The sequence below is a fragment of the Oncorhynchus mykiss genome, chromosome 25 (assembly GCF_057628025.1).
Source record: "Oncorhynchus mykiss isolate SJ-2025 chromosome 25, ASM5762802v1, whole genome shotgun sequence".
Lineage (NCBI taxonomy): Eukaryota > Metazoa > Chordata > Actinopteri > Salmoniformes > Salmonidae > Oncorhynchus > Oncorhynchus mykiss.
The window spans coordinates 59,044,803-59,072,763 of record NC_143046.1 but is presented as its reverse complement, the minus strand read 5'-3'; the positions used below and the strand labels follow the sequence as shown (position 1 = coordinate 59,072,763).

At 45.7% G+C, this 27,961-nt stretch overlaps 2 protein-coding genes across 4 annotated transcripts in view; one reads left to right on the top strand and one right to left on the bottom strand.

The window, feature by feature from the left end:
* Window positions 1-2,916, top strand: part of LOC110505371 (putative isoleucine--tRNA ligase, mitochondrial) — a 7,764-nt gene extending 4,848 nt beyond the window's left edge. For all 3 annotated transcript variants that reach the window (XR_005039600.2, XM_021584553.3, XM_090220643.1), the window contains 3 exons: window positions 1,218-1,360; window positions 1,713-1,838; window positions 2,143-2,916. Coding sequence is in view for 2 of the 3 variants with exons in the window: in XM_021584553.3 (XP_021440228.2) it covers window positions 1,218-1,360; window positions 1,713-1,837 (268 nt within the window). In the remaining variant the exon portion in view is untranslated. The remainder of the gene's footprint in view (window positions 1-1,217; window positions 1,361-1,712; window positions 1,839-2,142) is intronic.
* On the bottom strand, window positions 2,791-27,961 carry LOC110505370 (rab3 GTPase-activating protein non-catalytic subunit). The gene is made up of 34 exons (XM_036963072.2): window positions 27,529-27,961; window positions 26,605-26,687; window positions 23,147-23,267; window positions 22,927-23,008; window positions 22,681-22,728; window positions 22,493-22,568; window positions 22,300-22,401; window positions 22,091-22,190; window positions 20,699-20,797; window positions 19,412-19,560; window positions 19,168-19,247; window positions 18,780-18,869; window positions 18,449-18,588; window positions 18,089-18,278; window positions 17,862-18,005; window positions 17,646-17,728; window positions 17,476-17,540; window positions 17,288-17,378; window positions 17,075-17,202; window positions 14,545-14,758; window positions 14,104-14,201; window positions 13,735-13,840; window positions 13,264-13,424; window positions 12,976-13,150; window positions 8,875-9,042; window positions 8,679-8,785; window positions 8,389-8,455; window positions 8,228-8,298; window positions 7,842-7,877; window positions 7,641-7,715; window positions 6,333-6,548; window positions 5,945-6,247; window positions 5,620-5,784; window positions 2,791-5,453 (listed from the first exon to the last, which is right to left on the bottom strand). Exons 1-34 carry the CDS (start codon window positions 27,635-27,637, stop codon window positions 5,301-5,303), a joined length of 4,095 nt encoding a protein of 1,364 aa, XP_036818967.2. The 5' UTR covers window positions 27,638-27,961; the 3' UTR covers window positions 2,791-5,300.

Below are 27,961 nucleotides of genomic sequence, written 5' to 3'. Positions count from 1 at the left end.
TTGACGAGGGCGGAATTAACTGAGCTAAACTGACCAAGACGCACCTCCAACAACAACACAAAACCTCACATAATGCTGCCCCAAAACAATGACAATTTCTCTCAACCAGTGGCATGAGGGTTTTGTAGGTGAGGGTTGATGCCGCCCTGTGATAAGCAGTGCTCACTTTGTCCCAGGGTGCTGTTGGAGAGACGCATCACTCAGGCGCTCCACCAACGTTCCGTCAAAGAAATCATCTCACATGAATCATGTAGCAGAAAGGCTAGAGATAAAATGGATGATAATGTAATGAGACAGACACTTTTTAAATCATGCAGGTTTCTCCAATCAAATAGCCTAACCTAAATGGCGCCCAATCAAATAAAAAATTCGCTGTCATGTTAATAAACATCCTAAAAACAGGACAGGTAAAAGTTAAATGGACAATATGGAATGGACCATCAATCACAACTGTTGTCCAGGAGTTTCACCCCATTGTCATGATCAGTGGTTTCAAGTTTGTATCCGTCAATTTTTGACAAGCTGATCATAGTGAAAAAAATACTTCTGCATTTCCTGCTGTGTAAACAGACTAGACTCACTATAACTCCTGATAAAGTTGGGTAGCTGATATTCAGAGCTTAAATAGCCAAATTGATTAGTCACAGGAATCAGGACTAATGCCAATGCAACGGCCTGTTTAACAAATGGTGGGCCTACCACATGGATGGGCATTCGTAAAATTCCATTGGGTGCCGACATGGTAGGCTACACCCCAGTAAGCACGAGCCGACGTCTTTTTGGGGGGCCCTGTCCAGACCAGACGTCTTTTTTGTTTGTTTTACAAATGGCAGGCTTACCACAGATGGGCATTCATAAAATTCAATTTCAGGCAACACTATAGGCTACACCTCAGTAAGCACGGGCAGATGCCTTTTGGACATCTTTTTTTGGTGCCGTCTGGACCAGCGTTGATTTCCACATCCAAATCTGAACCAATGGTCTATTTGGTTTCAGATTTTGTCAGGTCTGGACCAGCCTTGATTTTGCCCAAACATAGACATCTATAAATTATGTCTTTTCATCTTACATTCAAACCAAAAATGAGCCTGATTTCAAGCTCTGGATGGCAGAACGGCAAGGACCGGCCCTGACTCGATTACACTGTTAATAGAACACTACTACTAATACACTGTCATTAATGAATAGTCTGATACAACTACTCTTCCCCCTCCCAGGCTGTACTGTGAACCTGAGGACTCGTTGGGTCGGAGGTCCTGTCAGATGGTTTTAGAGGCGATTCTGGACGCAGTGACACGTTCCATCGCTCCCATCGTGTCTCACCTGGTTGAGGTCTACCTACACACCCCAGGACATGACGGTACGGCCCTGTGTGTACGTGTGAGTGTGTCTTAGTGACTCAAAGTACATCTCTGTATCTCCAGAGGGGGAGACCCTGTTCAGGAGTGGCTGGATTAAGAGCAGTCCTGTGTGGCGGAAGCATGTGCTATCAGGGATTCTTTCCTGTCCTCTATCCCAGGACGCAGCGCAGCCGAGTATGAGCTGACCATAGAGATTGAGCCTGGCCTACTTTTCGAACTCATTCAGGAAAGGGGGCAGAATGCACTCTGATGTCCTCATAATCACTATACCACAAACGGCTGAGCTGTAGTTGTATGGAAGTGACAGTCCTGCCACTCACTGTACCTATCTACTCTCTCTCTGTCTTCCAGGACGAGCCTACTTCCTATTACGCCCAGCTAACGGAGCTGATGGTGTCATCATGGACCACCCTGAACAGCGCCCTGCCCAGAGACATGCCCTTATCAGCAAGGTCAACTTTCTCATCAACCTGTAGGGTGAGTCTCAGACAAGCCGCTAACACTAACAAATTGACAGTACAGTGGCAGCTGTCTCCATAACGAAACATGAGTTCAAAAGACCCAAGTATTTTAGAGGTCATATAGTAACCTGGGTCATATTCACCACTAGAGACACTAAACAGAAGAAAATGGACCGAAACAGAGAGTAGCTACCTGATCTTTTGAAATAAGAAGTGTTTCTGCTGCAAAATGTTTTACTACGTTGTGCACTAATGAATACGACCTTGGTAAGCTTCCTAATCATAGCCCCTAGTAACCTTCCTTTCCTCTGTCCAATCAGATGGGGTTATCCGTGAGGACAGTGCTTACCAAATAGCGGCAGTGCCCACCTCTATGGTCCGGTGCCTGAGGTTCCACCGTTACACCTCAGTCTCCCCGGACTGCCCCTGCCAGACCATCCTCAACAGGGCGCAGTGACACCCTCACCCGTCATCATTACAACCTGTAAATGACCCTCTGATCCGGTCGATCTGCTTGAACTTAGCCCGGACAACCAGGGGTCAACAAAGAAACACACCCTGCTTAGCAACAATACTGAGAGGGGTAACAGAGCGACAGCCACTGTCTAGCAGTGCCAAAACTACATTACCCACAATACTTTAAGTGACATTGACTCTGGCATGTTGTTGCTGCATGCAGAGTGAGGATGGCTGGTTCAGCACTCATTTTGTGTTATTTATTTAAGAAAGGAGAGAATTATCATCTGGTGTAAGAGCTATGCAGTCCTTTTGGGTTGATACGACACCTCTCCCAAAAAAGGGCACATGTCAGTGATGTTCCCTGGAAAGGGAAACGTATTTACTTCTGAATCACTCCTATGAGGCACACAGTGCAGTAAGATACCTACTGAGAGAATCAAGTCAAAGGGCAGACATGAAGTCAGATTCAAGTTTGTGTGTGCGTTGAGAGGATATATAGGGGATGGTACAATTCTGAGTGCTTTGGTTTTTATTCCAAGTTTAATGTTGAAATGGAAGTCATAATGTAACTCATCTTATAATGTGACAAGTAAAGAATATGTTTGAGTTCATTAAAACTTCTTATGGCTGGAGGGCAATATTGAGTAGCTTGGATGAATAAGTTGCCCAAAGTAAACAGCCTGCTCCTCAGTCTCAGTTGCTAATACATGCATATTATTATTAGTATTGGATAGAAAACACTAAAGTTTCTAAAACTGTTCGAATGACGTCTGTGAGTATAACAGAACTCATATGGCAGGCAAAATCCTGAAGAGAAATCAAAACAGGAAGTGAGAAATCTGAGCTTGGTATGTATTCACCACAGTTCAATGAAATTCCCTTGAGATATTGATGTTGCACTTCCTAGGGGTTCCACTAGATGTCAACCATCTATAGAAATTTGAATGAGACTTCTGTGTTGTGGGACTGAACGAGAGCAGAATCTGTCAGCCATTTTCTGATCACGCTCATTCCTCATGGTATCCACTCGCGTTCCATTGCTCATCAAGATACAAAGGAATACTCCGGTTGGAACTTTATTAAAGCTATATGTTAAAAACTTCCTAATCATTGATTCTGTACTTAGTTTGAAATGTTTCTTCGACCTGTAATAACTTTTTGAAGTTTTTGTCCGGTCCTAACTCTGACCAGAATGAGCATTTGGATATGTATACCAAACTGAGGTATTTGGACATAAATAACAGATATTATCTAACAATTTTTTAAATATTGTGGACCTGGGATTCCTGGAGTGCTTTCTGATGATCATAAAAGGTAAGGGAATATTTATCATGTAATTTCTTGTTTATGTTGACGCCAACATGGCGGCTATTGTGATTATTTCTTCTGAGCGCCGTCTCAGATTATTGCATGGTTTGCTTATTCCGTAAAGTATTTTTGAAATCGGACACAGCGGTTGCATTAAGGAGAGGTATATCTATAATTCCATGTGTATAACTTGTATTATCATCTACATTTATGATGAGTATTTCTGTTGAATGATGTGGCTATGCAAAATCAATGGATGTTTTTGGAACTAGTGAATGTAACGCGCCAATGTAAACTCATATTTTGATAAATATGAACTTTATCAAACAAAACAAATGTATTGTGTAACATGAAGTCCTATGAGTGTCATCTGATGAAGATCATCAAAGGTTAGTGATTAATTGTATCTCTTTGTGACTCCTCTCTTTGGCTGGGAAAATGGCTGTTTTTATTGTAGTTTGGTGGTCACCTAACAATCGTTTGTGGTGCTTTCGCCGTAAAGCCTATTTGAAATCGGACACTGTGGTGGGATTAACAACAAGACTACCTTGAAAACGTTATAAGATACATGTATGTTTGAGGACTTTTAATTGAGATTTTTGATGTTTTGAATTTGGTGCCCTGCACTTTCACTGGCTGTTGTCATATCGATCCCGTTAACGGGATTTCAGCCCTAAGACGTTAACATACTATGATGATTATGGTTTTGGGTAAATGTTCTTCCATATTTTTACTTGTAAATGCAAACCTCTGTATAATACTCCTATACCAAACTCATTAAATAATGAATTATTTACTTTAGTTTGAATATTGACCAACATAATACACATGGAAGCTAGATATGGTATGTTGGGAATTGCGCTACCTTACAGTAATCAAATAGTCGGTGATTCCCATCACCCTCTGGATGAGGTTAGTGAGCTACTGTACAAATCCAAGAAAAAAAAACTCATTAGGGTGACATTTTTACAAAACGTTATAAACAGTCTGTCTACCTGAATGGTCCGGAGAGAATACTGATTGGAAAGTACCACCATGACCAGCGTTGACTGCTCTTACCCCAGCCCCAGAGAGAAAGAGACCAAAGCTAGACCATGCTGAGCATTTAGTCTGTTCTGTCTGCCCCCAGTGGGGTTCCTCAGCCAGGGTGTAGAACAGTACAGAGGGTACAGGCACAGCTAGTACAGTACTGCAGCGTGTATAAATAACCAGATCATACATTACTCATCTGATGGACAGGTGAAGAGAAAGGGATGCTTACTAAACAATGATATGGCACACAAACACACCCTGCAACCCCCTTTGATTGGATCGTTAAGTCTGTTAGAATGGGGAGTACAGGGGCTGCTAGGTATAGCTGACAGAAAGTTTAAAAAATAAGTAGGAAGTAAAAAAAACAAATGGATATATAACACCATGCTCATATAGCATATCCCCTTCAGAAATGCAGACTTCAAACAAAACAATTATCCCTCCATCTATCATTTACAATTACATTTTTTCAACTGAACACATGAGCCTCCTCTCAAACAGGGTGGCCATTTCCCTGACATCTCCTTCCTGTACATGATAGTTGTATAATCCTATATATTTCCTACTTCAACAGTTTACTCTCTCATTCCTATCCTGGATGCTAGCAATGACAACAGGAACGGAATTGCACACAGGCCATCTCTCTTCCTGAGCCTCTTGCTCTCCTCCCCCCTCTCACTCAGTCCTCTCCCTGCAGGACCTCCACAGCCTCCAGTAGGTGTAGTGCCAGGCTGTACTGGCCGTGGTTCTCAGGTAGGATCTCTATGAGGCGGCTTACCAGCCTGCTGGTCTGGCTCAGGGGCACGGACAGGCACCCCAGCTCACTGGGATCCTGGGGATAACACACAGATAAACACACACACACACAGAGATAAATACAAACACCATTAGTAAACCAGGCAACACTAGGGGGTTGAATTAGGCTAAGAGAGATGCTTTTAATCACCCTGAGACAGTTGTTCTAGCATGTTGTAAGGTAACACAGAGGTTGGTCTCACCATAGCCTTGAGCCAGGTGCAGAGTGTGGGGGGGAGGCGTGCCAGCAGCTCCATGGCGGGCTTGGTCTGGGTTTGGGTGTGAAGCAGGGAGTAGCTCAGCCTCTGGCCTGTTAGAACCAACAGCTGAGAACCCAACACGTCCTTATCCTCCACCTCCAACATCACCTGACAGATAACACACACACACACACACACACACACACACACACAGGCTAGCTTCCGCTTTTTTAATATACTTTGAGTGATCATATTCATTTGATTAATGTGTGTACAATGTAACATGTATTTTGTATTGAGGGAGTTGTTGGTGTTTATGACTACCTACCTGCTCTGCCCGGGGGTCCAGGCCGTGGTTGTACAGCTCACACACCAGGTGTCTGCGCAGGATGTCTGGGTTGACTTGCAGCAGGGTCCCCAGGTCCAGACACAGAGAGGGCCACGTCTCGTCCCCTGAGTCAAGGTCCAGCCGGGTGGATGCAGGAGCCATCCCTGCCTCACTCTGGGTCTTCACCCAGCCTGTCAACACCGTGAGCAGGAACTCCTGTCTAAGAGAGACCAGTCCAGGGTCCATATCTCCGCTGGGCATCAGCTGGATGGACACCAACTCTCTGAAGAAGGCACTCTTACCCTGGAAGGAAAGACTTGCAGTGAGTATGCTGTAGGTGTTATGCATGTGTGTACTCTTTGGTTTACGCCACATGTGTTTGTCTCACCTTGCTGTCGAACAGACTGAGTGGTTTGACCCGGAGGTTGAAGGTCATAGCAGTGTGTAGTAGAGTGGCCAGGAGACAGTGGTGTTGTACAAGGGGGTAGTGGATTCCCCTCTGCTCCAGGGCTAACTCTACGATGGAGGCAGGACCCTCCGCTCCCCCCCACACCTCCTCCACACACAGCTCTGGAGGGGTCACCTCTTCTATCCCCGAGTCTGCCTGGAGGAGAGGGGGGGGAAGTTACCAAGGAAAAGCCTCACTTGCCACTATCAATCTACAAATGCTTTAGTTCAAAAGTAATTTTTCAATGCTGCAGCAATGGTACCAGGGCTCGCGACTAACTTGTTTCCTCACCGTCCCGAAGTGCAATTTCAACTGTCCAAACTGAAGTTGAACTATCCCAAAATTAAAATACTATTTTTTTTTTTTTTAATGGTGTTGATATGCCAACATGGCTCTAGGTCATTTGCAGTGATTTTGTTGTGTGTGTGTGTATTTCTGAGACAGATACAGTCTATATTATTTATTTAAGAAAGAAATGTTGAGCATCTTATCTAAGAGAGAACTATGTTATTGTGAACTGGTTACTGAATAAACTTAAGTTAGCGACATTACATTCCACCACCAGCTGCCCCATTAAAACAACAATAGCCTATACAATAAAGAATGTGTGTGTTCCCCAGCCTTCACTTTCTCTGCTTCACCTTCCCTCTTCAGTCACTGAAGAATGGTGGCCTTGACCTTTCTGAGCACCACCGCTTACATCACTTTTTGTACATTTTAGTAGGTTAAATAAAAAAAAGGTTAAATAAATCAAATATCCATCGCATTTTAAAAACCTCTCGCATCAGGTGCACGTTTGGGAATGCTGTTCTCCCGTAATAACATTTTGGAACATTCACGCATATGGCTGAGAGGAGTGAACACATTGCTGCTCTTGTAATGTGAATTAGTCATAGTTTAGCAACTTTTAAGCTAAATGTTGTGATCTGTTTCAGCAGCCTCGTCTTTGTGCTTAAACATTTTAGTATGGAAACACGGTTGTATGCATTTTAGATTTTTCTGGCCTATGGTCCCCCAACTTCTATTTAGAACCGTCCCAACGTCTGTTTTGAACTATCACAGAATTTATTTGTATTTTTATTGTGCCCGGGAAGACGGGAAGCCCTTAATTTCGAGCCCTGAATGGTACATCATTGCTGTGACAAATCCTCTTGTACTTACATCCACTTTGCATGCAGCACATGCTTTTTACCTGTGCTGCAGTTAATCTGCCTAACTGTATGCATCCATCCATCTATTTGTGTGTACCTCCATCAGAATCTGTAGCAGCGCAACACAGGAGCCCAGGAATGATGTCGTGGCACCGTCTCCCATTCCCACATCCTGAATACACACAGAGACACCACCAATGTTATATACCGTTATGTGCACGTCTATTCACAGCCCAAGCTCAACAAGTCCCAATCAGAGAGGTAGACGTGTATCTGAAGAGAGCAGGGCTCTGCTCACCCGTCGACACAGGCGGTCTTTAGGGGCCTTCCCCACCTGTGGAGAGGAAACACAAACAATCTTTCATGAAACAAAAATATAGGACACCAGTTTTCTGTTCTGTTGAAAACAGAACCCATTTGAGTCCCACTATGAAATACTAATCTTGTGACAGTTGTAATAGCGTGAGAATGTTCAGCTATGCAAATATATTGGTACATTTCAGCTGAGTTTCGACCAAATTAAAATGTAAAATCATATATTTCTACACAAGTGAAATGTCAGTTTTATCACCTTTAGTTGGCAAGGTAGTGAAGAGCATTATAAAAAATAATTATGATCGTGACGTTTCATGCATCAGAACTCTCTCACATACAAACACACAAAAAAAAGAAATTGCTGCTCACCTTCTCCATAAGGAAAGCAGCAGCTGAGAAACGTTTAACGAGGAACGTGTTCCACATCATTGAGGCGATACCTGCAGGAGAAAGAGTCTTATAGTACAAACCAAGGGACACAACTGAGGAAACACAGCGTGAATATTAAATACGATTCTGTATTGTCTGACCCAGCTGGATGTGAGGACTAGAGACGCGCTTCAGGTGTTCCACTGCACAACACAGATACCGCCCCTCCTTTGAGAGAACAAAACATTAGGTTTTACACCTTAAACTGTGTGTGTATGGATGTGTGTGTAGATGTGAGTGTGTGTGTGTATATAGATGTGTATTGATGTGAGTGTCTGTAAGGGAAAGGGGGATAACCTAGTCAGTTGTACAACTGAATGCATTCAACTGAAATGTGTATAGATGTGTATGGATGTGAGTGTCTGTGTGCTGGTACTGTTTGGAGCCAAACCTCTGGGTATTTGTTCCACTGCACCACGTACTCCCAGCAGCAGTGGGCAAAGAGCAGGTCAGGAGAGAGGGAGTCTGGGAAACGCTGACACACAGACACCAGCAGCTCTGGAGGAACACAGAAAACACACTCTTTAATACAACAACCACACTTCCTATAGAGGAATCAGTTTAGCGACCATAGAGTACCCACTCACCTGCTGCCCTATTGAAGTCTGCATCCTCCTGGCTTTTCTCCCTCAGCACTGGCTGGGAGGGCTGTTCTGTTCTCTGGGCCTCCCCCCTCCTCTGCAGCATGTCCTTCAGCCGCTCAGGGGCCAAGTCCTGCCTGAACACCCACTTAGCCACACTGTCTGCTATACCACCTGAGAGAAAAAGGGATCTACTGTTCATGTGATTGGATTGGTGAAAGCAAAGTTTCACTTTACCACTCTCACCAATCCCAAGCCTCTCAGATCTGAGATTCCTTCAAGGATTTCAGGTAAGGATTATGGGCTTTTTATTCAAAGTGGCTGCGGATCTGACTTTTCTAGATGTTTCTTCCTGGGGGTTAAAGGTCTAGAAGCTTCTGCGCATATGTGGGATTCTGTACTTTACACACAGTCTCTGCTCTACTCGTAGAGAACAGGCTACTCTGGCAAATGGTGCTCGTTTAATAGTTACCGGTAGATCAAAGCTGAATCAATGTCTGCAAGATCACAGTGACAATTTATAATAGCATAGTATACCGTTATTGGAATGAAGCTGAAATGGTCTAACCACAAGGACACCGTAGTGAAGGCACGACAGCGACTCTTCAACCTCAGGATGCTGAAAAAAATTCAGCCTGTCCCTGTGGGCCTCTCAGTGTTCTACAGGAGCTCCATTGAGAGCATACTGTCGTGCTGCGTCACAGCCTGGTACGGCAACTCCACCTCCGTGGACCGCACGGCTTTTCAGAGGGTGATACGTGCAGCCGAATGCACCACTGGGCGCACACTACCTACCCTACAGGACACCTACAACACCAGGTGCTGCAGGAAGGCCAAGAGGATCATCAGGGACCCCCAGCCACACCCTGTTCTCCCCGATTCAATCACTCAGAAGCGGGCAGTACATGGCAAAAAACTGAGACTGGCCAATAGTTTCTACCGTCAGACCACCCTCAACTCTCACTTACCTGCTATTCCCCCTATGGACATTCTTTCTCCGGCCATTTCTTATGAGATCTCAGGATGACGTGTGAATGGTGGCATTTCACTCTCACCTTTTCTTTTTTCAGCATGACAATGCCCATGTGCACAAAGCGAGGTCCATACAGAAATGATTTCTCAAGATCGGTGTGGAAGAACTTGACTGGCCTGCACAGAGCCCTGATCTCAACCCCATCGAACACCTTTGAGATTAATTGGAACGCAGACTGCGAGCCAGGCCTAATCGCCCAACATCAGTGCCCGACCTCACTAATGCTCGTGGCTGAATGGAAGCAAGTCCCCACAGCAATGTTCCAACATCTAGTGGAAAGCCTTCCCAGAAAAGTGAAGGCTGCTATGGCAGCAAAGGGGGACAAACTACATATTAATGCCCATGATTTTGAAATGAAATGTTTGACAACCAGGTGTCCACATACTTTTGGTCACGTAATGCATGTGCTTTGATTGAATCAAAACACAGGTATGCTGCAGTTTGTTAACACCATCTGCTCAAAAGTTCGCTCCAAAAAATAATTATCATTCACAATTGACAGTGAGAAAAGTGAAGGGAGGGTGAACACAAATTTGTGCGCCAAGTAACACATGCGCAGAACATTATCCGGATCTTTCCATTGGGTTCTAGGGGGGTGAGACGGGGGGGGGGGGGAAACCTACGGATTCGCAGCCACAGCCTTTTTTATTTCTTAACTTCTTGGTGACTGGGAGGCAGTATTGAGTAGCTTGGATGAATAGGGTGCCCAGAGTAAACTGCCTGCTACGCAGCCATAAAAGCTAGAAAATGCATATAATTAGTATATTTAGATAGAAAACACTCTGAAGTTTCTAAAACTGTTTGAATGATGTCTGAGTATAACAGAACTCATATGGCAGGTGAAAACCTGAAAAAATCCAACCAGGAAGTGGGAAATCTGAGGTTTATAGGTTTAACTCAGCCTATCGAAGATACAGTGGGATATCAGTCATGTTGCACTTCCTAAGGCTTCCACTAGATGTCAACAGTCTTTAGAACTTTGTTTGATGCTTCTACTGTGAAGTGGGGCCGAATGAAAGGGGATTGAGCCAGGTGTCTGGCAGATTTCCGAGCGGTCATGTGAAAGTTAGCTTGCATTCCATTGCTTTTCTACAGACAAAGGAATTCTCTGGTTGGTACATTATTGAAGATTTATGATAAAAACAACCTAAAGATTGATTCTATACTTCGTTTGACATGTTTCTACGACATGTAATATAACTTTTGGGACTTTTCGTCAGACCTTTCAGCTGGACTTGCACGCGCGTTTGGATTTGTTTACCAAACACCCTAACAAAAGGAGGTATTTGTACATAAATTATGAACTTTATCGAACAAATCAAACATTTATTGTGGAACTGGGATTCCTGGGAGTGCATTCTGATGATCATCAAAGGTAAGTGAATATTTATAATGCTATTTCTGACTAATGTTAACTCCACAACATGGCGGATATCTCTTTGGCTGTTTTGGTCTCTGAGCGCCGTACTCAGATTATTGCATGGTATGCTTTTTCCGTAAAGTTTTTTTAAAATCTGACACAGCGGTTGCATTAACTTTTTATGGCTGCAGGGGCAGTATTGAGTAGCTTGGATGAAAAGGTGCCCATTGTAAACGGCCAGCTCCTCAGTCTCAGTTGCTAATATATGCATATTAGTATTAGTATTGGATAGAAAACACTGAAGTTTCCAAAACTGTCAAAATATTGCCTGTGAGTATAACAGAACTAATATTGCAGGCGAAACCCTGAGGAAAGTGGCTTCTATTTTGAAAATTCCATGTTCCATAGCCTCCCTTTGCTGGATTTAAAGGGATATGAACCAAATTCCTTTTTCTATCGTTTCCTCAAGGTGTCAGTCTTCAGACATAGTTTCAGGCTTTTATTTTGAAAAATGAGCCAGAACGATAACATTGCGTCAAGTGGTCACATGAGTTTTGCTCACGCAACAGAGTTTGGATAGGTATTGCTTTTCCCTCTCCTACTGTGAAAGACATTTGCAGTTGATATATTATCGATTATATATATTTAAAACAACCTGAGGATTGATTATAAAAAACGTTTGACATGTTCCTGTGGACATTATGGAAACTATTTGGAATTTTCGTCTGCGTTGTCGTGACCGCTCTTTCCTCTGGATTTCTGAACATAACGCGACAAACGGAGGTATTTTGGATATAAAAATAATCTTTATGGAACAAAAGGAACATTTGTTGTGTAACTGAGAGTCTTGTGAGTAAAAACATCCGAAGATCAAAGGTAAACGATTAATTTGATTGCATTTCTGATTTTTGTGACCAAGCTTCCTGATGCTAAGTGTACTTAATGTTTTATCGTACGATCGATAAGCTTGGATTGCTTTCGCTGTAAAGCATAATTTCAAAATCTGACACGACAGGTGGATTAACAAAAGGCTAAACTGTGTTTTCCTATATTGCACTTGTGATTTCATGAATATAAATATTTGTAGTAATATTTATTGAATGTAGCGCTATGCTATTCAGCGGTTGTTGATGACACTTATCCCGATAGGGGGATTGCAGCCATAACAAGTTAAGGAGAAGTTTATCTAAAGTTCCATGTATAATAGTTGTATGTTTTATCAAATGTTAATTATGAGTATTTCTGTAAATTGATGTGGCTTTCTGCAAAATCACCACATTTTTTGGATACTACTGCACATAACACGCCAATGTAAACTGATTTTTGGATATAAATATGCACTTTATCGAACAAAACATACATGTATTGTGTAACATGAAGTCCTATGAGTGTCATCTGATTACGATCAAAGGTTAGTGATCAATTCTATCTATATTTCTGCTTTTTGTGACTCCTCTTTGGCTAGAAAAATTTATGTTTTTCTGTGACTTGGTGGTGACTTAACAATCGTTTGTGGTGCTTTCGCTGTAATCAGACACTGTGGCTGGATTAATGAGAATTATATCTTTAAAATGGTGTAAAATACTTGTATGTTTGGATTTTTAATTATGAGATTTTTGTTTTGAATTTGGTGCCCTGCACTTTCACTGGCTGTTGACGGGGTGGGACGCTACCGTCCCGAATATCCCAGAGAGATTAAGTATTCGTTCAGTACCTCGGCCCCCCTCCAGCAGGGCTTTGACTGAGCAGTGTGGTGTGGCGCCCCCTGGTGTTCCTTTAAGAGGCGCCACACACAGCAGCGTCTGCAGGGCCAGCACGTCCTCCAGCTGTCTCACACACACCGCCCACTGCTCCAGCTCCAACGACACCGCCTCCCACTCTGACTGAAACTGACACACACACATACACACACACACACACACTTCTGTTTGTGGGTGTCAGGGTTAATTTAGTGGTGCTATCAGTGATGAAGCACACACACATCAGTGTGTGTGTGTGTTACCTTAGTCTCGGCCAGGCTGGTGATGTTATCCTTGGCAGCGCGGTGAGCCACTATTGCAGCCAGCAGGGCAGCAGCAGCACTGTGTGACTGGACACACGCAGACCGCACCTGCTGCCACCAGGGGGAGACACACTGCATGTCCCACGACGACTCCACCGCACCTAAGGAGAGGAGGAAACACAGACGTCTCTGAAAGTCAATGGAAGTCCACCACAGGAGGCTGCTGAGGGGAGGATGGCTCATAATAATGACCGGAACAGAACAAATGGAATGGCATCAAACACTTCGAAACCATACGTGTGATTCCATTCCACAATTCTGCTCCAGCCATTACCACAAACCTGTCTGCCCCAAAGAAGGTGCCACTAGCCTCCTGTGGACTCCACTACCTATTATCTAACCACAACCCAACTGCTAACTCCATTGTATCAAAGCACAGACCACCTTACAAAATACGATGTGATCGCACACCTTTCATGGAGCTGAGGGCAGTGAGGAGTGTGTGTAGGTGTCTGACGGCCTTTGGTTTCTTCAATACTTCCTTCTCTCTGTGCAGCCATACACTCAGCAGCAGAGACTGAGGGAAAGAACACACACATAAGGAAATGTAACTCATCCATGTTGTCTATTTGAGTCTATTCTTCCTCCCATACCCAAATCTCCCCTTCCTTGAATCGGAGGTACGGATCAAAACAGATGGATGAATACATACAGTTGGGCAGATGAAGAAATGTCCCTGCGCTGAAGCACAGGTAAAAAGCATGTGCTGCATACAGAATTGATATTAGTGCACGTCACACTCCCATCCTTTTGCCGTACCACCCTCCTTCCTCTCCTCACCAGTAAATGCTGCGGGCTGATGCCGGTCTCCTGTAGTGTGTCACAGACTTTCTGTAGAGGGCTCTCTCCTATCAGACAGCCCCAGAACAGAAAGCTCCCTACAGAGTAAACAACAACACAGTCTTACCCTTTATACTCATAGGTTTCAAGTTTTAATGTCGCGGGCACAATTACACATTTTCAATGTCACGTGCACAAGTACAGTGAAATGCCTTTCTTGCAAGCTCTAACCCCAACAATGCAGTAATCAATAACAATGTCATACTACAAATAATAAGGTATAACAAAAACACACAAGATATAAAACACAAGAAAGCAAGAATACTTTTTATAGGGTCAGTCAGTTCCAATATCATATTTACAGTGTGCAAGAGATACTGGAGTGATAGAGGTAGATTTGTATAGGGGTAATGTGACTGTGTGTGCGTGCGTTCATCCTACCCAGTTGTGTCCAGTCTGCATCAGGCCCTGGGACCACCCTGATCTCCTCTCCTTCACACTCCATCTGGGACAGGAAGCCGCGTACAGGAAGTGATGCGTCAGGGGAGTCCTGGGCAAATGAGACGGAGGGGCGTGAGCCAGAGGTGAGCTCTGTGTAGCGCTGCAGGATGAGGGAGACACGGGCTAGCTCCTCCTCTACTCCAGCATCCTCCGTCTGGATAGGAAGAGGAAGAAAAGAGAAGAGTAGTTCAGAATGCTGTACTCACAGGTTTAGGGTGTGTGTGTGTATGGGTTGGTTCTTCTATCCTTGTGGGGACCCACATTGTTTTAATTGACAAGATTAGCAAACATATTGTAGGCATGACATGCCAGCAACAAATGCTGACACTACACATCCTAGTATATCTGACCAAATTATGAAAGACAAGAATTGTAATTTTTTATTTCGTAAAGTGAGTGTGGAAGAGGTGAAAAAAATTATTGATAAGACAAGCCACCGGGGTCAGACAACTTGGATGGAAAATTACTGAGGATAATAGCAGACGATATTGCCACATCTTCCATTTTAAGCCTACTAGAAAGTGTGTGCCCTCATGCCTGGAGGGAAGCGAAAGTAATTCCACTACCTAAGAATAGTAAAGCCCCCTTTACTGCCTCAAAAAAAATTATTGTTTGACCAGATACAAAGCTATTTTTACAGTAAACAAATTAACAACAGACTTTCAGCATGCAGCACTGATGATTGGCTGAGAGAAATTTATAATAAAAAGATTTGGGGGACTGTTTAGTTAGACTTCAGTGCGGGTTTTGACATTATCGATCATAGTCTGCTGCTGGAAAAAGGTATGTGTTATGGCTGCTATATTGTGAATAAAGAGTTACCTGTCTAACAGAACATAGAGGGTGTTCTTTAATGTAAGCCTCTCCAACATAATCCAGGTAGAAATCAGGAATTCCCCAAGGCTGCTGTCTAGGCCCATTACTTTTTTCAAATCTTTACTAGCGACATACCTCTGGCTTTGAGTAAAGCCAGTGTGTCTATGTATGTGGATGACTCAACACTATACACAGCCACTACAGTGACTGAAACACTTAACAAAGAGCTGCAGTTAGTGTCCGACTGGGTGGCAAGGAATAAGTTCATCCTAAATATTTCTAAAACTCAAAGCATTGTATTTGGGACAAATCAATCACTCAACCCTAAACCTAAACTAAATATTGTAATAAATAAAGTGGAAATTGAGCAAGGTGACTAAACTGCTCAGAGTAACCCTGGATTGTAAACTGTGATGGTAAAAACATAGATACAACAGTAGCTAAGATGGGGAGAAGTCTGTCCATAATAAAGCGCTGCTCTATCTTCTTTACAACACTATCAACAAGGCAGGTCCTACAGGCTCTAGTTTTGTCGCACCAGGACTACTGTTCATTCGTGTAGACAGGTGCCACAAAGAGGGACTGTCAACGGCTGGCCCTTGGATGTACACAGAGAGGAAAATTAATAATATGCATGTCAATCTCTCCTGGCTCAAAGTGGAGTAGAGATTGACTTCATCACTTCTTGTATTTGTGAGAGGTATTGACATGTTGAAAGCACTGAGCCGTCTGTTTAAATGACTAGCACAAAGCTCAGACACCCATGCATACCCCACAAGACATGCCACCAGAGGTCTCTTCACAGTCCCCAAGTCCAGAACAAACTACGGGAGGAGCACAGTACTACACAGAGCCACGACTACAAGGAACACTATTCCACATCAGGTAACTCACGCCAGCAGTAGAATCAGATTTAAAAAAACAGATTAAAAAAAATACACCTTATGGAACAGCGGGGACTGTGAAGCAACACAAACATATGCACACACACGATAACATAGGCACTATACACCCACGTACACATGGATTTTGTGTTGTAGATATATTGTAGTGGAGTAAGTGCCAGAGGGCACACAGCGTGTTGTGGAATCTGTTATGAATGCATTGTAATGTTTTTAAAATGGTATAACTGCCAAATTTTGCCAGACCCCAGAAAGAGGAGCTGCTGCCTTTATGGGGATCCATAATAAATACAAAATCCCCAAGTCCCCACAAGGATAGTAAAACAAGGAAAATTCTCCCTCATGGGGACATTTTCCACATCCCCACAAGGACAAGGCTATTTTAAACTTAGGGGTTAGGGTCAAGTTTAGAATTAAGTTAAGGCTATGGGGTTCTTGATTCGATTTAGATTCTTTAACCTTTGTTTAACTTGGCACGTCATTTAAGAACAAATTCTTATTTACAATGAAGGCCTACCGGGGAACAGTGGGTTAACTGCCTTGTTCAGGGGCAGAACGACAGATTTTTACCTTGTCAGCTCTGGGATTCGATCCAGCATTTCTGTTACTAGCCCAACGCTCTAACCAATAGGCTACCTGCCGGGTTAGGGTTATGGGAAGGGTAAATTTGATTTTGAATGGAAATTAATTTTAGATCCCAACAAGGATAGAAGAACAAAATGCGTGTGAATGCGTAGTGGTTCTGCCCTCACAGGTTTAGTGTGTGCATCTGTGCTAGCCTCCACAGTAGAGTGCAGCTGTTGGATGTCAGTGTAGAGCTGGAGCAGTTTCAGCTGGGAGGAACACAACTGGAGCAATGCTTCATCTACCACCTCAGGGTCTGCAGGGACAACACACACACACATTTGTACAAAAAACATGGTTTTGATATTAATTCTCAATGAATGTCCAGAAACGCACAGTACCTTTCCCCCTGAGACTGGCCAGTAAGAGTCGGGTGATGTTGGTCAGACAGGAGACTGGAGCATTTTTATTGGCTAGCAGAGACTCCAGGGCCTAAAGGACAGGACAGAGAGCAGCAAGTAATAAGAAACGACATTCCCTGGGTGTGCTGACCCCCCCTCTGTGTCTGAGTGTGTGTGTGCTCGTTGACCTGTTTCTTAATGGCAGGGTGTTTGATGTCCAGCAGTACACGCTGGGCCTCGCTCTCCAGGTAATCTGAGGAGAGAAGGTCAAAGGTAAGAAGGAGCTCGTCGTTTGCCCTGTCGAAATATTTCTGTTAAGGGCTTCCTTCAACCTCTTCATGTTCCCCCTCCATCTCACCTGGTTCCAACTCTCTGCTCTTCAGTAGTGTGGTCAGTCTCTTCAGCAGGTGCAGATCCTTTGCTCTCTCACTCTTCTTATCACTGAAACAGGAGTCAACGCTGTTTTGCGTGTGTATCTTTGCCATGTATGACAATCGAGAGACCACAGTGTTCGAAATAGCTTTTCACGTTCAAATAATTGTACCCCTGATACAAAGTGTGTGTATGTACTCACCTAAGGGCCAGATGGAAGGGGACAGTGACAGTGCGTAGTGCTCCAGTAGCAGGGTCGAACAGACACACCTGCTGTGTGTGGAGCTGCCAGCCTTGACTGGTCACACTGTTCACCCCCATCAGCCGGTAGCCTGCATACAGCAACCTGACACACACACAAGAGAAGGGAATGGTTACTGGTTACAACTGCTTTAAATCAGAACTGTGTGTTTGTGTGTGTGTGTGTACCTGCAGTGTTTCCCGACAGTGAAGGCTCCTACTCGGGGGCCCTGCTGTGTGCCCCACACCTCCAGGATGCCTCTCCTGGGGGCGTAGATGACCAGGAACTGAGCATGGCGCCGTGGGAGGGGTGCGGACGGGGAGGATTCGCCCCTCCCCTCAGACACCTGCACCCAACCCAGCTGGGCGTCCCGGTAGCCTGGGGCAGGAGACAGTCAGAATTAGATTAGAACTAGATGTATAACCAGGGCCTTTCTCCAATTCAACAAAAACTAAACCCTACACAATGTCTGCTGTCTTTATAATAAACCAAAAAAACTCATGTTACTGTTGAGTGTCAAAGGGAAACTCTATTTCTCTCCCTCTCACCCTTCCACATGCGGATGGCGATGCCTCTCCCCACGTCGAGCAGCATGACCCTGCCAAAGTCGTCCGTGACCCCAGCCAGAGTGTTACAGGGGGACAGACAGATGGACTCCCCATGACGCCGTGAGTCTGGGAGACCAAACCTGGGGCCGGGACAGAGAGGAAGGACAGGGTGAGGATGGGCTAGGTAATCAGTTCACTTAGAAATGGAAAACAAGCCGATTGATTCATTTGTAAGTGAAAGTGGTAAGGTAACTAGGCAAGTTGACTGTGTCAGTAAATGTGCAGAAGAAACTATTTCCTAGTTCTTCTAATAAGAGGGACGTGTTGTCACCTGACTGCCAGGGGCGTGGCCGGTTCCACCTTGGGCTTCTGTTTCTGAGTTGGCTCCTCCTCATTCTGTTTCTTCCACCCCAGCCACCCACTGAGAGACAGCGAGAGAGAGAGAGAAAATTAGATGGAAGAGAAAGGGTACAGAGGCAATGCAGAAGAAAGAGTGAGAAGAGACGGAAGGGAAAGGAGAGGAAAAATACACGGCAAACCAAATGCATAGACGGAGCCCTGAGCTGGAGGAAATCGTAGATATTTAAACTCATGGTTATAAGCAGAATCATAGCACCCACCCCCCGTGAGGGTATTGACAATCATACCGTGGGTATTTCAAAATACCCCGGGAAACATGGTATACCGCCCGAGCCTAACATTCACTGAGAAATACACACCTGGCGGCGGTGAATAAGGCCGATGTGAGTTTGCTGGCCACAGCCAGAGCAACGTGGGAGAGGAGAGGCTGAGAGCTGCCCTAGAGGGAGGGAGAGAGAATAGGAGAGTCAGGAATCCCTGCTACTGGTCTGAACAAATGCAGACTGTTTTCTTAGCCAATAATAACTACGATTTTCTCTCAGAGATAAATAGACATGTGTGAGGTGAGAAAATGATGGACAGCAGCCAGACACAAACACACACCTCTATGGCATAGTAAAAGCCTGTGTAGGGTCCTCCCCCCACAGTTATGTACTGACTCATGGCGGGGAGGCTGCCCTTCACAGAGGCATGGAAACCCCCCAGGATAGACGCATTCCTCATCTGGTCAAACACACACAGGGTCATTATACCTGTGTAGTGAGGTACAGAAAGAGAGCACAGTTAGACTGGAGAACATAGCTACACTTTCACTCAACCAGTATCCATCCAATCGATTCTTCATGATCTTCTCCCCCATTCTTCTCCACTCCCTGTCCTCCTTCCCCCTCCAGCCCCCCCACTCCCTGTCCTCCTCCTTCCCTCTCCAGCCCCCCCCACTTCCTGCCCTCCTTCCCCTCCCACTCCCTGTCCTCCTTCCCCCTCCAGCCCCCCCACTCCCTGTCCGTCCCCGTCCTCCTTCCCTCCCCCCCACTCCGTGTCCGTCCACCTGTCCTCCTTCCCCCTCCAGCCCCCCCCCCCCACTCCCTGTCCGTCCCCATCCTCCTTCCCCCTCCTGTCCTCCCAATCCCTGTCCCGCCCCCTGTCCTCCGTCCCCCTCCAGCCCTGTCCGTCCCCCTGTCCTCCGTCCCCCTCCAGCCCTCCCACTCCCTGTCCGTCCCCCTGCCCTCCTTCCCCCTCCAGCCCTCCCACTCCCTGTCCGTCCCCCTGCCCTCCTTCCCCCTCCAGCCCTCCCACTCCCTGTCCGTCCCCCTGCCCTCCTTCCCCCTCCAGCCCTCCCACTCCCTGTCCGTCCCCCTGTCCTCCTTCCCCCTCCAGCCCTCCCACTCCCTGTCCGTCCCCCTGTCCTCCTTCCCCCCCTGTCCGTCCCCCTGTCCTCCTTCCCCCTCCAGCCCTCCTTCCCCCCCTGTCCGTCCCCCTGTCCTCCTTCCCCCTCCAGCCCTCCCACTCCCTGTCCGTCCCCCTGTCCTCCTTCCCCCTCCAGCCCTCCCACTCCCTGTCCGTCCCCCTGTCCTCCTTCCCCCTCCAGCCCTCCCACTCCCTGTCCGTCCCCCTGTCCTCCTTCCCCCTCCAGCCCTCCCACTCCCTGTCCGTCCCCCTGTCCTCCTTACCCCTCCAGCCCTCCCACTCCCTGTCCGTCCCCCTGTCCTCCTTCCCCCTCCAGCCCTCCCACTCCCTGTCCGTCCCCCTGTCCTCCTTCCCCCTCCAGCCCTCCCACTCCCTGTCCGTCCCCCTGTCCTCCTTCCCCCTCCAGCCCTCCCACTCCCTGTCCGTCCCCCCTCCCACTCCCTGTACCCATCCATCCATCCAACCCGCCCTCCTGTCTCTCACCCACGCTGCTGTGGTCTACGATAGCATCCATGTCCTGTAGACCCCACTTCTTATAGGCCAGAGGAGGAGGCTGGACAACCTCACTGCCTGCTGCTGCCGCTGGGGAGGGGAGAAAGAAGACATGCACATACAAAGTTAAGAATAATGACAAAGGAAAGGGTTTTGGAGGAAGAGAGGGTAGACAGAGAGAAAGAGGAGATGAGGAAAAGAGTTGAGTAAATGGTATGGAATTCCAGTATACTGTATATCACCTCAAGCTACCATACACGAAATATACAAAACACACTACAGGTACTATGCTAAGTGTCAAAGACTAGCTTGTGTGCGCGTGTCAGTACCTGCATCCTTTCTGGCGAAACCAGCCAGCAAATAGAGAAGATGGTTCTATTAAAACATTGGACTTCTTTGAATTTTTGCATTGACATTTCAGAAGAAAAAGAAAAATATCAAAATAACAAATAACTAAAGAGCAACATTACAATAACAGTAACGAGGCTATATACAAGGGGTACCAGAGGAACAGGTTAGTTGAGGTTATTGAGGTAATATGTAAATGTAGGAAGAGGTAACGTGACTATGCATAGATAATAAACACAGAGTAGCAGCAATATAAAAATGGGGGTGGGGTGGGGGGGGTCAATGCAAATAGTCCGAGTAGCCATTTGATTAGTTATGGCTTGGGGGTAGAAGCTGTTAAGAAGCCTTTTGGACCTAGATTTGGCATTTCAGTACCGCTTGCCGTGTGGTAGCAGAGAGAACAGTCTATGACTAGGGAGGCTGGAGCTTTTGGCAATTTTTAGGGCCTTCCTCTGACACCGCCTGGTATAGAGGTCCTGGATGGCAGGAAGCTTGGCCCCAGTGATGTACTGGGCTGTACGCACTACCCTCTGTACAGCTGTTTGAAGCTAGTGGACCAAAACCGAAAGTAACTTCACATGAGCTTTAAAAAGCTGTAAAAATTATATATATTTTTTATTGAAAATATATTTCACAGAGATTTACATGGCACAATGATAAACTGAAATTGAGCGAACAGTGTAGAATTTTTGCAACCAGGAAATTACTTTGCAATTTCCACTAGATAACACAGTCTCAAAGTCAGAACAGCTTTCCCAATTTGACAACAGATGCCTCTCCGGCGGCAGAAATCAATAGGAGAATACCACAGCCAATCACAACACTGGGTAATAATGTGAAACACTATCATTACACTACTAGCAACAGATATATTATGGATATTTTCTGAAATGACAATGCAAACAGACGCGCTTATCCATAGCACCATTAATGCATTACTAAAACTAGCTTTACAACTACTACTACCATACCTGTCCTGCTACTATAGTACTTTAACAAACAGACACAAAAACACACACACACATGCAGCAGTACCTCGTGCCACCTGGTTTCTGCAGGCCCGTAGAGACTGGAAGAGACTGAAGCCGTCGATGGTGACCAGGGCTGCTGGGTAAAGGATACTCAGCTCCTCATGCTGACACAGAGACAAAGAGAGAGACTCACAAATACAAAGTGTCACCAAGAGAATCTTGGTCTCCAGGCCCAGACAGCAGTCAGTGTTTTGACGTGTGCCATAGTCGTACCTGCTCGGTGACACCGGGGTGGCGGGGGATCTCATAAGTGCGACACTTGAGCCTCAGGACAGGGTCCTCATTCAACAGCTGGGCTAGGAGTAGGACCCCACTCTGACAAAACACACACCACCGTTAGATTAACACCAGCCAGACTCCTGATGATATTCTGCCTTCCGGGTCACAGAAGTAAATGCTGCTATACCTCGGTGTAGAAGCGTACATAGCCAGATGAGAAGCCCACGACAATACATGTCCAGTCTGGTCGACCCGTGGAACTCCTGAACGCAGACGGAGAGAAGGTTAATACTCATCAATAGAACAAACTTAAGATACACACTGATATGTGCACAGAAGTGAACACACATGGGATGGACACATTAGGTGGCTTACCTCTTCTGGCTGGCCAAAGGTATACAGATGACGTTGCTCACACTCTCCCTGTAGAGAGACGCACAGTGAATTTGGAATCATGTCTTCTTTCTGTGTCCTTTCCTCTCCTCACATTCCTCTTTCATCCACCCGTGTTTCTTCCCCAACTCCCTCATCCCCCTGTCTCATCCATCCACCCCCATGTTTCTTCCCCTCCTCCCTCTCGTCCCCCGGGTTCTACCACCCCTCCTCGCACTGTTCTCTCACCCCTCGTTGATGCTGAGAGTTCCACTCCAGGACACAGCCAGCGTCATCCCCTCTCTGCCTCCGTCATCTGTTTGCCACCTTGCTGTCGGAGACGAGAGAAAAAGGCAACACACCCCCCCACACAATCAACAGCAGTGTGTCTGTGTCATGTCTGTGCATGTGCATGTGCGCGTGTGTGTGTGTACATTAAACGTGAGCGTCTGTGTTTTGGGAGACATACCTGAGAGAAACACAGCCTTGCTGCCTTTGGCGACGACCATCAGGTCTGAGCAGGGAGACAGAGACACCACACAGTCCTGCAGCCAGGGGGCGCTGACTGCTGCAGTGTCCTCCTCCACCCCCTGAGGAACACACCACAACAGGACCAATCCTCAGAGATCACAGATGGCTATGGAAGAGTGCTATCTGATTTTTGTGCACAGGACAAAAGGCATAATGAAGGATGTTTAGGGATTTTTCTGCCATTGTAATCGTTGGGCGGGTCGTCTAAGCGTTTTTTTTGTTTGTTTTTTGTCCAAACAGTGAAATAATAAACATTTGGGATGGAAAAACGCTTTCAGTGTATACTTAAACAACTAAAACCAGATATAAACTATGTATACCCATCTAGTACTGGGTCAGGCCACCCTTTTGCAGCCAGAACATAATTAATTATTTGGGGCTTGGAAACATTGCTCAATTGGTATCAAGGGGCCTAACGTGTGCCAGGAAAACATTCCCCACATCATTACACCCCCGAGTACCATTGACACCAGACAGGATGGGTCCATGGACTCATGATGCTTACTTCAAATCCTGACTGCCATCAGCATAACGCAACAGGAAATAGGATTTGCCAGACCAGGCAATGTTTTTCCACTCCTAAATTGTCCAGTCTTGGTGATCGGGTGCCCACTGAAGCCAGTTCTTCTTGTTTTTAGCTGATAGAAGTGGAACCCAGTGTAGTCGTTAGCCCATCTGTGACAAGGACTGACGAGTTCCGAGATGCTGTTCTGCACACCACTGTTGTTCCGCACCGTTATTTGCCTGTTTGTGGCCCGCCTGTTAGCTTGCACAATTCTTGCCATTCTCCTTTGACCTTTCATCAACAAGCCGTTTTCGCGCCCCCACAAGACTGCCGTGGGCTGGATGTTTTTTTGTTTCAAGCACCATTCTCGGTAAACCCTAGACAACTGTCGTGCGTGACAAGCCCGGGAGGCCAGACGTTTCTGAGATATCGGTGCTGCCTTGCACAGACGATCATACCACACTCAGTCGCTTAGGTGACTTGTTTTGCCCATTCTAATGTCAATCAAAAAGTAACTGAATGCCTGTCTGCCTGCTTTATATAGCAAGCCACAGCCACGTGACTCACTGTCTGTAGGAGTGAAACGTTTTCGTGAACAGGGTGGTGTACCTAATAAACCGCTTGAGGGAGTGTATTATTTAAAATAATATAATCTTCGAGAACTAACAATCACCAAAATAAAATCTAGACAGGCAGTGAAAATGCCCAAAACAATACATTTAGTAGTATTGCTTTTGTTATTATGTTTGAGTAAATGAACACAGCCTTCTGTTACAAAATGCATAGAATTGCAGGAAATTAGCTTTAAAACTGCAACATTTTCTCTCAGTTCCATGGCAAAGTGTGTAGAATTGCAGGAAATTAGCTTTAAAACTGCTAAACTGGTCTCTACACCGCCAAGATGGGGGCTTCTAAAATCTTCCCTACAATTTAGCTGCACCGCCTGGCAGACCAAGGCCATTGCCCTTTTTGATCCAGAACAACCCTGATGTTATTTTATAAGAAAGACTACTGGGAGAGAGCTGGACAGAAGGAGAGTGTTGGAGACGTTTTGGCCTGTTTATGTGTTGCGTATACAGTTGAAGTCGGAAGTTTACATACAGCTTAGCAAAATACATTTAAATTCACAATTTTCACAATTCCTGACATTTAATCCTAATAAAAATTCCCTGTCCAAGGTCAGTTAGGATCACCACTTTATTTTAAGAATGTGAAATGTCAGAATAATAGTAGAGAGAAGTATTTATTTCAGTTTTTATTTCTTTCATCACATTCCCAGTGGGTCAGAAGTTTTACACACACTCAATTAGTATTTGGTAGCAACGCCTTTAAATTGTTTAACATGGGTCAAACGTTTTGGGAAGCCTTCCACAAGTTTCCCACAATAAGTTGGGTGGATTTTGGCCCATTCCTCCTGACAGAGCTAGTGTAACTGAGTCAGGTTTGTAGGCCTCCTTGCTCGCACACACTTTTTCAGTTCTGTCCACAAATTTTCTATAGGATTGAGGTCAGAGCCTGGTGATGGCCACTCCAATACCTTGACTTTGTTGTCGTTAAGCCATTTTGCAACAACTTTGGAAGTATGCTTGGAGTCATTGTCCATTTGGAAGACCCATTTGCGACCAAGCTTTAACTTCCTGACTGAGGTCTTGAGATGTTGCTTCAATATATCCACATAATTTTCCTACCTCATGATGCCATCTATTTTGTGAAGTGCACCAGTCCCTTCTGCAGCAAAGCACCCCCACAACATGCTGCCAACCCTGAGCTTCACGGTTGGGATGGTGTTCTTCTGCTTGCAAGCCTCCCTCTTTTTCCTCCAGACATAACGATGGTCATTATGGCCAAACAGTTCCATTTTTGTTTCATCTGACTAGAGGACTTTTCTCCATGTGCAGTTGCAAACCATAGTCTGGCTTTTTTATGGCGGTTTTGGAGCAGTGGCTTCTTCCTTGCTGAGCAGCCTTTCAGGTTATGTCGATATAGGACTCGTTTACTGTGGATATAGATACTTTTGTACCTGTTTCCTCCAGCATCTTCACAAGGTCCTTTGCTATTGTTCTGGGATTGATTTGCACTTTCGCACCAAAGTACATTCATCTCTAGGAGACAGAATGTGCCTCCTTCCTGAGCGGTATGACGGCTGCGTGGTCCCATGGTGTTAATACTTGCGTACTATTGTTTGTACAGATGAACGTGGTACTTTCAGGCGTTTGGAAAGCGCAGGTGACCTGGAAGGGTTAGCGCAGGTGACCTGGAAGGGTTAGCGCAGGTGACCGGGAAGGGTTAGCGCAGGTGACCGGGAAGGGTTAGCGCAGGTGACCGGGAAGGGTTAGCGCAGGTGACCGGGAAGGGTTAGCGCAGGTGGCCTGGAAGGGTTAGCGCTGGTGGCCTGGAAGGGTTAGCGCTGGTGGCCTGGAAGGGTTAGCGCTGGTGGCCTGGAAGGGTTAGCGCTGGTGGCCTGGAAGGGTTAGCGCAGGTGGCCTGGAAGGGTTAGCGCAGGTGGCCTGGAAGGGTTAGCGCAGGTGGCCTGGAAGGGTTAGCGCAGGTGGCCTGGAAGGGTTAGCGCAGGTGGCCTGGAAGGGTTAGCGCAGGTGGCCTGGAAGGGTTAGCGCAGGTGGCCGGGAAGGGTTAGCGCAGGTGAGAGGAGAGCACGTACAGTTCTTACCGTATCACAGATACAGCTTATAGAATGCATCTCTGCACCTTTAGTATAGGAATGTGTTTAAGCTATTTATATATGCGCAATAAATTGGAACTTCAGCCAAAAAGATTAACGTTTGGAAACCTGATTTGAGGACATGTTATGGATAGCTCTCTCCTGTGCCAGTGGCTTCTCATAGGGAATCGCCACTACAGAGAACAAGAGTGTAAGAGACAGACAAACTGACCGTGGTTTCCCCACTTCCAACTTCTTTGGCCTCAGGGTTATCCCATGACCCCCAGTTGGAGTCGTCCCAGGCCAGCTCATTCTCTGAGGGTGAGAAAGGAAATCACAGATTATTTGAAGGTGCAATCTAGAATCAATTGTCAGTTTTAAAAGCTATAAAGGCTATAAAGTTGAACATTTATTCAGACCAGGTGATGATACACACACACACTTGTACAACATATTTCAAACTAGTGGGGTCACACTAACAGAGAAAGCAGAGAGAGAGAGAAGAGCATGAAGGACAAGAGAATTCCCTTGACCCAAGAGAGAAAATGGATGAAGTTAGAGATGCTATAAATATCAATGAGTGGGAGGAGAGCTATTGACAGAACTCATATTGACAGCCAAGGAGACGCCTGTTGCTATGGTCTTACTGAAACATGCATGCACACAGGCTCAGGGTTAAGAGCATGCATGTGGATTGTGTGTGTGTCTTCTTTTGTCCAGTATCATGCAGTAATCTGTTCCGATGCCCTCCTGTAGGATGACTCATTGCATACGACAAAGGGCAAAACTCCCCTCCTCCCCCTTTCCATCCCTGTCTGCATCCCGCTGTCACTGCGGAGCGAAGCAACTCTCCGGCTCACCATCACTACACCTTGCGCATATTAACTGCTATAATCTCTAATTATATTATTCATTATGTGACAGGCCAAGGATTTAAAGAGATGCATTGTTTACATTCCGTGCCCCTGGCATTTCTAACATCTAGAACACGAACAAAAAGTGCGACTTCGAGAGCTGGCAAATTCTGCAGACACGAGACGATAGGCGACTTCGCCCATAGCTAAAACATTAACGTTTGCAGTCTCTTTTTGAAAAGCAAGCACACAAATTGGTCATAAACAGCAACTTCTCTCTCCCAGAGCTGAGCGTTAGCTACCTCCTTTCTTGTCCGCCGATGAATTGTTGTTTTGCTGGCTCTGGAACAAGAACTCCCGGACTGCTTTGAGTTCTTGGACCCGACAGTACTCGAACAGGCAGCAGGACATTTCGATGCAGCCCCGACCAGAACGGATACAGGGAATTAGCCAGCTAGGCTAGCTAGCAGCTACAGTCCAACAGGGGGTAAACAACGTTGCAGTATGATTAAGTTTTCGCTAATCTATACAATAAACAAGACTAGAGTCCTCGGCGATACGTTGTGTTGATATCTGTAACGTTCCCAGGAATATCGGTAGAAAATGAAGTGTACAGGCTGTTGCTGTCAGTGGTTTTCGTTACTATTTGCACCGTTTCCACTCTTTACTTTAAGTGTTTTGGTGACGACACATACGGTTGTGAAACAGGCAAGAATAACTTAACACTTTCGGGTC